Source organism: Lipophrys pholis, assembly GCF_963383615.2.
Source record: "Lipophrys pholis genome assembly, chromosome: 7".
NCBI lineage: Eukaryota > Metazoa > Chordata > Actinopteri > Blenniiformes > Blenniidae > Lipophrys > Lipophrys pholis.
Genome location: NC_137638.1, coordinates 2514424 through 2529432, shown reverse-complemented (window position 1 = coordinate 2529432; position 15009 = coordinate 2514424). Strand labels below are relative to the sequence as shown.

General features: G+C 42.1%; 1 protein-coding gene across 5 annotated transcripts; it reads left to right on the top strand.

Annotated features, from left to right (window-relative positions):
• Positions 1–2676: 2676 nt before the first annotated feature.
• LOC308112014 (tumor necrosis factor receptor superfamily member 10B-like) lies at positions 2677–13450 on the top strand. 5 transcript variants are annotated; one of them, XM_080467186.1, is made up of 10 exons: positions 2677–2788; positions 6281–6428; positions 6509–6637; positions 6727–6838; positions 6968–7059; positions 7929–8030; positions 8331–8371; positions 9021–9101; positions 10504–10537; positions 10621–13450. In XM_080467186.1, the coding sequence occupies exons 1-10, from the start codon at positions 2771–2773 to the stop codon at positions 10902–10904; spliced, it is 1041 nt and encodes a 346-aa protein (XP_080323312.1). In that variant the 5' UTR covers positions 2677–2770; the 3' UTR covers positions 10905–13450. The 5 variants fall into 5 exon arrangements, with proteins under 5 accessions (XP_080323312.1, XP_080323310.1, XP_080323309.1 ...); XM_080467184.1 differs by having other exon boundaries at positions 9021–9275; XM_080467183.1 differs by having other exon boundaries at positions 9018–9275.
• The last annotated feature ends 1559 nt before the right edge of the window (positions 13451–15009 follow it).

Below are 15009 nucleotides of genomic sequence, written 5' to 3'. Positions count from 1 at the left end.
CCTGTCGGGCTGCATATCTGTGTGCTGCAGACAACTGTTCAACAGATAATGTTAAACTGGCAACGCCAGCGTTTTGCTAAACAGTGAATATGAAGTAAACGTTCAAACTTTTACATGGTTACATGGCGTTCGATAGCTCTGCAGTACTTATTATAATAAAGGACAATTTATATAATGTGACATTGTGATTTGTAATAGGTGTCAATTGTCGTTAAATAATGTAATTTCCGGACTGTTGAGTGCACTTGAATATAAGCTGCACCACCAAATTTAAAAAGAAAAAAAAAAGAAAATTCGGAGTTACGTGATGCACCTGAACGCATCACCAATGTATCGGAGGTATGAAGCTCATTAACTTATAAAAATTTCAAAAAATTAGCTCGACATTGTTTAAGCAGCAGGGTTCAAAGCGTGTGAATAAAGTAGTGGCTTATAGTCCGGAAACTATGGTAAATGAGCTAATTATTTAAAATATACATTTTGCACACTCTCCTGCAGCCGAGATGTGATGAATATAGAAGCGTTCAGCGATGCAGAGACTAAAATGTCAGTTTTTGCCACAGAAAAAAACACATAAAGTGCACAAAGTGCATTGCAATGCCAGTCCTGCATCTTAAAAACACACAATGTTTCTCCAGTCGGAGAAGGTTTGACTCATTTAGGTGTGAGATTCACAGGAATGAATGTCATTGGTTTCTTTTGTCAGGCCTAAACAGTTGTCGGTCTATACACACGTACACAGTGCTGGAACGTCCGAAGAAATGGGTGAAATGTTTCTCAAAGTATAGAAACAGACAAGAGTTTGTATATTTACAATAAAACACAAGTTGTTTATTATTACAGTAAGTTCATAATGTTGAACGCTCAGGCACAGGCTGGAGTGGACGTTTCCTAACTTTGTGAAAAAAATCGTATTTTCAGGATGTAAAAGTTTTCATGTCCTGAGAACAACAAAAACACTTCATAAAAAAAAAAATCTATTCATAAATAAAGCATCAGAGGTTCTACACTCGAAAAGGCTTTCAAAGTCTCTCTCTCTCTCTCTCCTCTCTCTCTCTCTCTCTCTCTCTCTCTCTCTCTCTCTCTCTCTCTCTCTCTCTCTCTCTCCTCTCTCTCTCTCTCTCTCTCTCTCTCTCTCTCTCCTCTCTCTCTCTCTCTCTCTCTCTCTCTCTCTCTCTCTCTCTCTCCCCCAAGTTGCTGGGAGACAATGAACTTTATATCAGGACTCTAGAAGGATATTGAATCTAAAACTGCGTGTGACAAAACACTGGTGAGTCGACACCCTTGACCTTAGTTGTGACCTCAGGGAGCGCCCCCTATGGTTCATCCTGCAGAACATGACATACCACCTCGTGTTGAAGATAATAACCATATTTTTCTTATTTTTAAACAGGAAAACACGCGGCGTGCATGACAATTCCCTCGTCCAGCCGGTCCCCTCAGTGTGTTACATGTATAAACTTACTGGTTTTTTTTCTGGAATATAAGTTGCATCTATTAACAAAAATAAGTCACGATAATAAATAAACATATTTAAGTAAGTCACCCTGGTGTATGACATGCTTTTATTTTTCCATGTCCGTCGATAATCCTTGTTCTGCGCAATTTATCCTCAGCGCTGGGTGTCGTGCTTTTATTCCTCAGTTAGCCTTCTTTGTTTTCTTCATCACGGTAACAGTTTTTTTTTTTCTTCCTTTCCTTTACAAGTTTCTCACAACTCTCACAACTCTATCGTTTTTCCCCGTTTCTGTTTTCTGATGTACATTTTTATCAATACAGTCTTAATCGAGGTTGTTCTGTGGCGCTGCAGCAACATTCTGTTGTCATACAGTGACACCTAGTGGGCTGAGATGGTGTGTACCAGTGTATACTGATATATCATTTATTAAAATAAACCGAATGATCACACTACAGACAAAAATGACAGAAAAAGTAGTAGAAACAACTACGGGAGCGCAGTCCAGACCCAGTCTAGTTTAATACCAGTCCAAAGAAAAGAACCAGTCTAAACCTGGTTTAAACTGTAGAAAAGAAAAAAAGTCTGAACCCAGTTGAAACTACCGAGAAATGCTGGGAGACGCTCCTTCATGGGATCTTTCAGCAGATGAATGCGGAGGAAACAATGTATGTGTCACGACTTCCTCATTTGGCTTCCTATTGAACCTGGCCAGGTTATTGACTGTATTTGGACGCATCTCACAATACATATCAGGTGACAATTCGTTGGCCAACACCCCGTCGTTCAATTCAAAACCTGTTCCACAAATTGAAAGTGATGCTTCCAGATTTGTCTCCGGATTTATTGCTTTTGCCTCCACTGGGCTTCTCGCCGTAGAAGTGTGTTAAACTGGCACGATGCAGTGTGGCGCCATGTATTGAGCTACTCGTGTCACGATTAAACCTTGAGGCTCATCCAAGAGAAACCCCAGACCCAGTCTGAACCTCATGAGACCAGTTTAATACCAGTCCAAAGTACAGAACCAGTCTGAACCTGGTCTAAACTGAAGAAGTAAAATGTGTAATTTATAGAACAAGAGAGAAAACTCCCCCTTTTTTATAAACTATTCTTGTAAACAGGTGCCTTCACTCAGGGAGTAAACAGCCTGTTGCGTCATGGGAGGTTGCGCGGTGGGCGTGGTTTAGGGATCACGTCACCACGTACGATGAAGTGGTTTTACCTGAGTTGAGTGGAAAGGAGAGGCACGCGCCGCGCGTCAGAACGTCTGTGGAATGAGCCGACGAGAAGGCGCTTGGATTTTTAAACTAAAAGATGTGCAGTATTCTGCTTGTAAGTCTCGTTTAATTCTTGCTTTTAATCATCAGTTTGACTCGGGTGTATATTTTTACTTGGATGGACGTGAGACTTTCAGAGTCTTCTGTCTGTCTTTTCGCTGAAATGTCGCATTTACGTGTTAAAAGTTTTTTGTCGGGTGTGAAATTCCTCATTGGCTTAAAGAAAAAGTTAACTAACTTTTCTTTTTTTAGTTATTTTAGACGCTAGACCGCTTAATAGTTTTTTGTCAGGGATAGTTTGTGATTTAACTTATAGGAAGTAATATATTATAACCTAAACTGCGCTCTAATTCCAAGCTGGAGTCTTCCTGGTTTTCACGTCCAGATCCTCATTGGAAAATGTGCAAATTTAGAAAAGAAATTGATATTTCCGCATGTAGTCGGCCAAAACTCGGAAGTAAAACACATGTGAATTATTTTCAAGGACACCATCTTCAATCCGGCTGTAAAGTTTCATTCGATTTTTCATAAAAAGCTGAATTTTAGAGCATCCCGATATCAAAATATACTACAATTTCATCCATCAGATGGCCAATGTGTGTTGTTTATGCGAGCCGATTTCAAACGTGCTAAAATATCTATCTATCTATCTTATTTGAGAAGCATTATATAATCTGAACATGAAATAATGATCACATGCAAGTATTTGTTTGGGGTATTTAAACTTTATTTTCAGTGGATTGCAAATTTACTTACTTCAATACTAATTTGGTTTATTATCATATTCGAACTATTCCTAATATAATAAATAAATGTAATATATCCAATTTATCTTTGTTTTTGCATGTAAAACCCGAGGATAAGATACTCTGTGTTGCTCCAAACTTATTTCATGTAGGTCCTTTGAATTAATTCAGTCCAAAAGTAACTTACACATTAAATAGTTTATGTATTTATTTTTCATTTATTTTGTTAGGATACGTTGACTTGAGTATTTTTGTTGCAACTGTACTATCATTTGCAATCGAGTCCAATCCAAGCAGTGTGACTGTTGTACTTGATGTAAACTGTCTGTACTGTTTCCACCTCCGCTTAATATCCAGCTGCTATTTTGTTCTATAGCGGGGGGGGGGGGGGGGGTCAAACATAAGGTTCCTGGGCCAAAAGCGGCCCACAAGAGGCTCCAATCAGGCACGGCCACGGCCACATGGGATCTTTCAGCAGATTAGGGCGGCTGCGACGCTGTTAGGAAACAAATTCCTTATTTGGCTTTTTTATTGAACCTGGCCAGGTTGTTGACTATATTTGGACACATCTTACGATCCATACCAGGTGACAATTAGTTGGCAAACACCCCGTTATTCCATTTGAAGCCTGTTCCACAAGTTGAAATTGATGTTTCCAGATTCGAATTATTGTTTTTCCCTCCATCAGTGCTTCGAGTTTCTTCTGTGGACTTTACACTTGTCTGAACGAAATCCCCCCTCCTCGTCTGCCACACCCACCTGCTCGGATCCGGCCTTAGAAGTGTGACACACGGGTGTAGCGCCGTGTATTGAACCGATCACACCACTATTACACATCGAGGCTCATCCACCCCTATGAGGAATGGTTGGATGACTAAGAATGTAGACACGCATTCCTTTTTTACAAAGAATTAAGTTTGAGGCTGTTATTAAAAATGCTGGATGCCAAACACAGCTATAAATGACTAATACAAGCAAGAACAAGTCTGAGGGTTAATATGTAAGACATTAACCTTTTTAAAAACAGGAGGCTGTTGGTTTTGTTTGAATCAGCACATTTCTCAGCTGTATTCTTATAAAATGTTACTTTAATCTTAACCACCTGCACACAGGAACACTTCTAACACCCAGACTGGAACCGTGAGCACCCTTACTGCTACCCACTGCACTGCATTTTGAAATTTGACATTTTAACACACATTTAGCACAGCAGCCCAACTCTGGTGGTTTTTAAAAAAAAAAAAAGTGTTTTCTACTGTTGTAGTCAAGACCAAAACCGCTCTCTACGACACCACTGTCTTCAATTTTAATCAGCTAACAGATAAAAATCTAAATGATTCAAAAAAAAAAAAAACCCCACAAAATTCGGAAAAACTCAAATACGAGCTTAAGTAGAAAAACTGACATTTTCGATTTCTAACATTTTCTCTTCCTAAAGTCTTGATCTGAACTTTACACGCGCTTGTTTATAGCCACACTACTGACGATTATTTTACCTAAAAGGGAATTTTGTCAACGCAGCACATAAATCATTTAGATTTTTTTAATTTTCTCACAATTTTCGACTAAATAAAATAAAGTTCTGCTGCACACAGGAAGTTAAAGGAATCCCGAAAAGCCCAAAGACGACGCACTGCCTCAACACAAAATAAACAAAATGTAGTGTATTTTTTAAAGGAATGCTTCAAAAATTATAGATGTAAATTCCTAAAACTGTGATGATGGAAGGATAAAGCTATTATGAACCAAAATACTACATTAATTTTCTGCACGTCTTTATTTCAAGAAAAGAAAACCTTGACAAACTAGATATTGGTGAAGGAATAGTAAAATTCAATGTACAGATACCTAAAAAAAAAATGTTTTCTTTAACTTTAATCTCTTTATTTTGATTAATTTGAGCTGTTTACGCGTGCAGGCTTGGACTCGGACCTTCATGATGTCACCGTCTTTTCTTTTACGGCTTGTTTGAGGCTGTTTTCAGGCACACAGCTTTATCAGCGCCGCACACACACGTTCACCTGAAAGATTTCTAACTGAGTGTGTTCCAATGATTTCTGACCCACTTATGTTTTTTTTTCTTTTCATTCTCTTACGTAATGCTTGTTTTTAAGCCTCATTTCTGCTCAGTTTCTTTCTGTTCTTCGTGCTATTTGCTCCATTGGAATTCAGGAGTATTGAGATGTAGAGTCCAAACTGGCTAATTTTGGCCTATGGTTAATTTTTATGGATAAAAACTAGAATGAACTATGGCCTACAGATTGCCTTTTTTTTAATTCCGAGTTATAAAAGTGTCTCAAGCAATGAAGTTGCTCAATAAAATGAGACTAAATAAATACAAATGTTGCTGCTGTTGCTCAATAATGGTCAACTTGAGTAAGTCAACATCGTAGGATTAGTTTTTTTATGTTGGCATTAATGGATCATAAGGTAGGATATAAATACAGTAAAATTATAAAAAAATTTGAATCCATTATTTTGGTTTGAGAAAAGTTATGCCTTTACACCGCAGCATTTCAAAAACGATGATCGTTTCCACAGAAACACTGAAAATGATGTAGTCAGCATCCAGGCCACACGTTTCAAAAAGTTGTGCCTCTTTCCGTGGAGACGGCGAATTTTTCAAAAAGTTGCGCTTTCGGTGTCTCGGCACCGATGTTGTGGGAACAGACACTCGAAACACAACAGAAGTCTTCCGTTTTCACTACAAACCGCCGCGTGTTGTAACTGAAGTCGAGTACGATGAGAGATTTCCCTTTTGGGTTAAAACTAAATATTGATGATTGTTTTGTCTTCCAAAGGTTTTTTCTGCATGCTGGATAGTCTTCTCACACCCCACGGGGGCGTTCCCTCTGGATTCGGGGCTCAACAGGACGCGGCGGGATGTCTCCTGCACGGGGGGTCTGCAGTATCGCCACGGTGACCTCTGCTGCCTCTACTGCAGAGCCGGTAAGACACAACCTGGGCTCCGCCGCTCCGTCACGGCGGCCGCGAGGGCTCGGCTAACAAGAGTGTTTCCTATGTGTCAGGTACATATGTGAAATCCCCCTGCACCAGATTCGGTGAGGCGGGGCAGTGCGAGGAGTGCGACTCGGGGACGTACATCGAGCACGACAGCGATCTCACCAAATGCTTCCCGTGCACGCAGTGCCGCTCAGGTAATTCCGCCTGCTCGCTATCGACCGCCGGAGGGAGCATGACCCATGACCTCGGACTTAACAAGGTCGTTTTGTCGCCGCCCCCTCAGATCAGGAGCTCGTGAAGCAGTGCACCCATGCCGAAGACGGCAAATGTCAGTGCAAGCCGGGGAGATTCTGTCATCCGGACGAGGCGTGTGAAGTCTGCAAGAGGTGCATTCGGTGAGTGTAAACAGAACACACCCGAGTGAGCCATGACGCGCCTTTGAGTCCGCCGCGCTTATGGTCGATTCGTGGCTTTTTGGGCTTGCGGGCTGACGCGCTCTTTCTTTCTCCGCCTCCAAACTATAGGTGCAAGAAAGACGAGGAGGTGGTGAGGAACTGCACGTCCACCACCAACACGGAGTGCAAGAAAATCCAGAGCAAACCCGGCGCTCCCTCAGGTGCCAAGATCATCATCACAGGCGTGCAGAGCTTCTTCTAGGCCTTGTTTACACGACAATTCTTTAATTTCTTAAGAATATATAATCAGGGAGATCTTACAGTCCAGTTTTCATATCGAATCCAAATTTTACACATCACATGTATATCTTCTATAATGTCATTCAATAGTCCAAGACATATTTCAAAGACATTGATCTTTCAGCTCTTTCATTTTCATATATTTACCAATCAAGTAAATCCATTTCTGAACGATAAGTAAAGGCTAACTGATAAACAAAACACGGCAAAGTTTCAAGTGAAAACGTCTTCGTTTCAGAAATGTTTCACGTTTCCAAGGAAAGGCGGAAACACTGAAAATGGTGTAGTTGGCATACCGGGCCACAAGTTGGCGCTGTTGGTTGTTTTTGTAATGAAACCACACACGTGGAGAACAATACGTCATAAACATTACCAGACGAATAAGTTGGATTGTTATTACGGTGACTGTCAAAATAAAAGTACGAAGTTCCAGGAGAATATGGACTGGGAGCCATGACACCACGGAGGAAACTTTGTTCTGATTGTCTCTACTGAGCATGTGCAGAAGAACTGTTTACTCCAGCCGAGATGCGAATCCACAGTAGCAGCATTTCAGTAAAGTTGTTTCCACAGAATTTTTTATTTTTTTTTGTGCAGTTTGCTTATCAAAAATAGATCTAATGGAAGACCTAATTATCACATTCATTTATTGAGGAAACACACGATGTAGCCCTTTCTCTCAATCTTCTTCTATTTCATTACATCATCAGCTTTATTATATTACGAACGGCCAGATGATCACGTGATTGGTTGTTACATGGCCTTTTTGTTTTCCCCCTTTCTTCCTCAGACTCCATCGTGGTGACTGTGGTGTGTGTCGCGACTGCTGTGGCCGTGTGTGTCGTCTTCATCATCGCTCTGGGCCTATACAAGTGGAGACGCAAGCGATCAGGCGAGTGGGAAAGAAACTTTACAGTCGTTGGTGGTTTGGTGCCCCGACGAAGCATGAGAAGAAGGTTGTTGGTGCCAGCTCCAACACAAACTGGCACCGCCGATCGGCGCAGCCCAAAGCTTTGGACTGGACGAAGAGCAACGGTCTCTCTCTGGCCTTTCTCCTAACGCAGTGTAGATTTGATTGAGAGAAATGCATCTTGAGTTTAATTTTAATCCAGAGGTTAAACTGCTGCTTGAGTGGGATTTTTAGGGGATTCCTGAAAAGTTGCGTAATCATCTCTCTTTGTTATTTTTGCAGACTCTCAGCCAGATCTACCTGATTCAATGAAGACTGAATTGGTGAGTCACTTCCTTTATTGTCTTAAGAAGCTCATTAGACCCTGTTTACGCAACAAGGGTTTTAAGTTTTGAAAATGCTCAGTCGCCGTGGGAACGGGGGTTAAACACAACTTTTCTGAAATGCTGCTACTGCTTATGTGTGAGTAGATGGACGAAACAAACATTTTGTTCTCGTGGCTCCCAGTCCATATTGTCCTGGGACTTGGTACTTTTATTTTGACAGTCACCTTAATAACAATCCAACTTGGCCGTCTGTCCACTAGAGTCAGCGTGCTTCTATTGTTAATGTTTAGAACGTAGTGCTCTCTGCTACATGTGTTTCATTACAATAACAACCAACAGCGCCAACTCATGGCCTGGCATGCTAACTACACCGTTTCACCATTTCTGCCGCTATTGTGGAAACAGACATTTTCAAAACGTTGCTGTGTAAACGGGAAACTTTTTTGAAACAAAAACGATGCGTTTTCACTTCAAACGTTGTCATGTAAACGAGTCGTAGTGTCATGGTTGGTACTCTCGTTTCACCATGTGTGGGTTCTGCATGTTCTTCCTGTTTTTACTGGATACTCTGCTTTCCCTTCACAAGATAGGTGGAAAACGAGCTGAGCTTTTTTTTGTTTTTAAAAAAAACAATGTTTTCCAGCAGTACAACTTCCCGTTTGAAGTACAACGAGACTCAGAAGCCCGAAGGCAGAGCAGCAACACTCTGAGCCTTTCCCGCCAACTGGTGAGAGTCAAATCTGCAGCCGGTCAGGAGGAGGAGCGTGAACGTCTGTGCGAAAGCCTCACCAGCTCAGCCAGTAACTCCCAGCACAGCCTAATCGGCCTGCCCGCCTCCGCTGCCTCCCCTGTGTCCGTCCCCCCAGCCAGCCTCGCCACGCCCGGCCGTCCCGACAGGAGGGTGAGAGCGCCGGCTCCTCTCCACTCCAACCTTCCAACCCTGCTGCTGTCCTCGCCTCTCTTCCTCCCCCAGCTGCTTCTGTCTTTGCTTTGCTCCCCCCCCCCCCCACCCCGCAAAAAAAACACAAGATTGTTTAGAGTGAATTTCACAACATTGTAGGGAAACAGCCGATAAATTTCTTAGGTGGGGCTCGTCATTATTGTCCGATTTCAGGTTTACGACCTGCCCCGGTGACTCACCTCATGATTTACTGCCTCGGCTTTGAGGTTTTCTGACCCCCGTCAACAAAACCTTCATTCTACATCAACACTAAAGAAAACCCCACAGGAGTGTCAAGGAGACACGAGGAAATGAACTACGGTTGAATTTATCGTATCAAACTAGAGTCGAACACGTCGTCCGTCCTCCTTTTTGAGAGATTGTTGGAAACTGAAGTCGGCGAGTCACAGATTAACATCGACATCAAATGAGAAACGGTTAAATATTCACCCACACATAGTCGGGACAGGAAGATGACTCTCTTGATTTAGATACTGGGTGTCAAACATAAGGCCTGCGGGCCAAAACCGACCGGCAAGAAGCTGCAGTCCGGCCGTAGACTAAAACATAGACTTAAACAAAACCAAAAAAAAAATCTTACGAGTAGCAGACAAAAACACAACACAGACCCGAGCGGAGAGATCGGTGATGTTACCATGAAAGATAGCAAACTAGCATTAGCCTCAAAGCCATGCTGCACGTTGAGTTTGCAGTCATTTTCATTAGGAATTGATTGGTTTTGTGAAAATATAGATATCTCCATCAGGTACACTCTGCGCCGCAACGAAGATGAACTTTAAATTTCAAGGTTATTGTGACATTATTTTACCGGTCCGATTCAGCGAAGATGAAATTAGGCCGTATTATGTGGCTCCTGCACTAACGTGTTTAACTCCCTTGATCTAGATTGAGAATCACGCTTGTCGAAACCCTGGATGAGATTTAAAAACGATTCTTAGACTTTAAATTTTGCACCGAATGCCCTTCCGGTTGCACATGCGATCCGATCGTCACGTCAGTTCATGACTCAAAGGGGGAGAGATTGTCTTTAACTCGTTTCTTGCTGTTGCTTCCGTGCTCATTACACTCATGTGTTGCTGTTACTAACGACGGGCCTGAATGTGACCTTGTTGTGAACGATTGTGTTGGATGCAGGTTGTGACTCATCGTTTCTCTTCTTCTCATACAGGAGGAGGAATTCCCACAGCTTGTCCCTGTGAAAGGTGCAGTGTTTTTACTCCTTCGCACAACAATCGGGCTGCAATGTCTCAGTCCCCCCGCCTAACTCCTTCTCATCACTGTGCAGGTGAGGAGTCCCTCAGGGCGTGCTTCGAGTATTTCGAGGACCTCAACGTGGACTACTACCGGCGGTTCTTCCGCTCGCTGGGAATCAGCGACAACGTCATCAAAGGCTGCGACCACCAGCAGTACGAGGACCGCATCCACGAGCTGCTGAACAAATGGGTGGAGAAGGAAGGCCGAGACGCCAGCCTGAACAGCCTGCTGAGGGCCTTGCTGGACCTCAGCCAGAAGCGGACCGCTGAGACCATCAGGGACCAGGCGCTTCAGGCCGGTCACTACGAACGCTAGCCGGGTCGGAAGCTTTCATGCGGAAAGGGACCATCCGATTGTTGTCGGCGAAGTCCGCAGCCAATCGTTGGATGACGTCAAACAGTGTTACCAATTCACGACTGCAGCCGTCTCGTCTGACTCCTCCACTCCGAAGTCTCCGGTTGGAGTTTTCACGAGCGCGACTGAAGTTTGCGTCGCAAGCATTTTGATGAGGCCTCAATTCAGCCCGTTCTCATGCATCGACCAAAAGCACCAGGCTGCTTACTCAAGTTTTCGTTTTTTGTTCTTGCTAGTTTAAGGAGATATTCCCTCAAACACAAGTTAAAAAAAAAAACAAACAAACAAAAAAAGTCCAAACACTCATTAGTATTTTTTGAGTGTATTTGACTCAAGCTGCTGCTGTTTTGCTTCTTGCTGCTTTACCTGCACTGAACATCACAGCTCTGACAGCAGATTAAGTTCAATTCCTCAAACAAACTCCAGAAATGACGACTCCACGTGTTTGTTGGGTTTTTCTTCGCTCCGGCTGAAAGCAGTTTTATTATCTCCAGCTCCGTTTAAGCAATGTGAAGTATTTCAAATGAACACATGTCATGTGTGTGTGTGTGTACGAAAACTGCTGGAATTGTATTTAAAATTCTCGTTCACTGTGACTGCTACTCTCCACACACATATTTATTATTTAAATGTAATCGTCTTTATCTATGAACAATCAATGAGCTAGCTAAAGGTGTATTGTGTTATAATATTGGAGAGTAATCAGATTTTTTTATTTAAATACAATGCTGGATTCTTTTTTTGACCAAGGCACCTGAGCGTCGATGGAGTTTCCTTGTTTTACGCTCCTGTCTGCACTGCCGCGCTTCTGGTTCGTCGTTACATTTCAGACACAATCACAGCGACACCGGACAGGTTCGTCCACCCTCGGCGCGTTCTGCTCAGGTATTTCTATTGTACTGCACTACGACGCCATGGGCCCTACCCTTAGTTTATTTAATTTTTTTACGTGCGCATCACACTAATAAGAGATTTGAACATGCTTCCCTCTGCGTCTCATTTCTTCTTATGGATGTAATCATAATGTTACATGACTTCTTTGCTCTTATTTTACGTTTCTGTCTGTTGCTTTTTTTTGGTGTTTTTCTGTTTCCTCTAAAGTAAAATACAAAAGGCCAAAATAAACACAACTATGCAAACATGCTAGTAGAAAGACGATTGTTGCACAATAGTGTAAGAGGACCACTAAGGGGGAAAAAAAAAAAAGAAATCAAGATGCATTAAATGTATTTTCTCAGGGATTTTTAGGCAAAATATTTGTGAGCTTAAAGGGAGTGTATGGAAAATCTGCGTCATCCCTTTTTTGGGCGTTAGGTGGCAGTAGTGACGTATAAAACTTCATTCGGGTAATTTTTTTAAATTTAACCATTTTTTTTCCTGGTTACTGGTCAAGTCGTCTTGATTGTTTGGGATCTGGGTTTTCGGAGCAAGAAGGGCATCCGATGCAAAAGCGGGCCGAGATTGACTCGCTCTGGCGACCCATTTTGTTTTGTTTTGATTTTAGTTGGTACCAAGCACTGAACTGTCTTTAGCTTACTAATATAGTTACAGACTAGCTGACTAAAGTCAGTGCGCCTGCCTAAAACACAATGTCATGACTGTTCCTGTCTTTTAAAAGCTTATTTATATGTTTTACATCCCCCAAAAAAGTGAATGAATTTCTATTTTAGTCAATCGCGCTTTGACATTTTATGCAAAATTCTTCATTTTGTTAAGATTTGTATTTGTTCAACCAAAAATAGGTAAACTGGCTTAATTCTAAAAACAAATGTACTTAATAAAAAAAAAAAAAAAGTTAATGTTTTGTTCCCCCCCCCCCTCTTAATGTCGCCCTAATATTCCCTCACCAGAACTTTTCTTTGTATTTATTTAATTTGAGTAGTTGTACATCATGGTGAGGTTTTGCTTTAGTATAAGATCAGGAACTTGTTTAGAACTCCCCACACTCGATGTAAATGTGAGCTAACTTTGCTGTTTTGAGGAGTGTGTCGGGAGATAACGGCCGCCGCGCCTCGCTGCTGGACTATGAACCAGTTTATGTAGGAAAATAATGTGTAACAGGAGGTGACTCACACTTTCCTCACAGACCATTTAAAGGACACTTTTCCTGTATTTGACCGATAACAATATTTGTTGGCTGCTTTTCTCCCGATGGTTTAGTTTCTCTTGTTGAGGCCACGGAGTGATATTAAAAGAAATGCGTCTCAACACTCATTTCCTGACATGTTCAAAAGTCTGCCAAGTTTAAAGCCCATCGTCATTTTTATTTTTGACTACCAATAAATCTGTCGTTTCATCTCTGGAGCTGCTGGTAAATGCTTTTTGAAGCCCAATGAGAAGTGCACTACAAGTCCCCACAGCCCAGAGATGTCCTCGGATGATTCCGAGTCGAGCGGTTTTGTGTGCTGAAGGTTTGACTTTAGGATTTTGTGCGCATATGAATGTTGGTGCGACATAAGGTACGCACGCTGTTCTTCTTCTTGAGATTAATGTGATTTGTACATGAGCCCCCGAAAAAAATAAAATTCTGTAAAACAATCTTTCTCACGCTTTATTGGTTTTCATTGCAGCAGACATTCCGAGGACGATTCAAAGCGAGTCGATTAAGGAGAGAAATGTCTTCCAAGACTTCAGCTCAAGATTCAATGACTTTGTAATGTGCCTCAATGCATTTACCATTTATAAGGCATCAATAAAATACTTTGAAATGGTAAAATTATGGAATTTCATGTAGTTTTGCAGTTCTGTCTTGAACTATTCTTGATTTATTTTGCATTATAAAGAAACGCTTCTTTCCGGCTCACTGGTTGACGGATAATATTTAGTGAGTTTGAAAGATTCTGAACTGAAACTGTCAGTGCTCCACACATAGAGAAGACCTGGGACTAATTCCAGGGATCCGTCTTTGTTGAGTTTGCATGTTCTTGTGCATGATTTCTCCAAAACTTAAACAAATAAACAAGCGCATTTGAGACCACGTTTAGTCATTAATGTCCCCTTGGAACCATTTACACAAAGTGAAGACGAAAAAATTTGGCAATGTTCTGAAACCAATGTCCATTTTTACGGAAACCGCAAAGACAGTGGAAAAAAATGTTAGTATGCCAGGCCACAAGTTGGCGCTGTCTGTTGTTTTTTGTAATGAAACCACACACAAATGCTTGCAGAGAACAATCCGCTATACACACTAACAATGAGAGTGTATGGACATTCGTATGGACAGACGGCCGACTCAATTATAACACTACCAAGTCCCGGGACACTTTGGACTGTGAGTCATGACACTCTGGAGGCACCAAGTTCTTATCGTCGATCTACTTAAACGTATTTTCCACGGCTGTAGTGCACAAGCGCAGAAGCAGCGTTCCTACCATCTGAGACGGGGACGGACGCCCAAAATCGCAGCAAAGGTTTTGTGTTTTCACTTGAAAATGTCGCGTCAACGGGGCCTCCACCAGGGTTGGATAAGCTGCCGACTCAAGGCCTCCCTTCTGATGCCCAAGTACTTGAGTGTTTGTCTTTCATTCTTTTTTTCTCTATTTAATTATTGTGGGAAGCAAATTTCTTTTGGAGACTTTTATTGGGACATTGTGCTAAAAGACGAAAGAAAAAGCTAATTGCATCATTCCAGAAAAGGTCGAATGGGTTCGTCGGAGTCACTCATGGTGGGAAATACGCCTTTTCATGCAGAACATGGCAGCTGATCAAGCCAATTGACATCACCACTATTATCCACGCAGGTGTGTTTTCAGTACTTTTAGTACGATGGGCATGTTCTCCATTGTTGCGTCGCTCAAAGTTGCGTGACATCAGAGGCTCGGTGCAGAGCTCCACCCAGAACCTGGAACAACAGGAGCCTCTGTGCTTCTGCAAGGATGTTTTCAACATGACTCAGCAGGTTCAAGTGCTGAATCCTGCTCCGCCCACTACTCGTGGTCACGAAACTCTCGACTAAGAAAAAAGACTCTTATATTGAAGGCCAAAGCGACGTTCTCGAATTGAACTGCCCTTTAGGTGGCGCTCTGACTCACCCTTCGCTTGACAATTGGGTCAGTAGTTCGTCGCC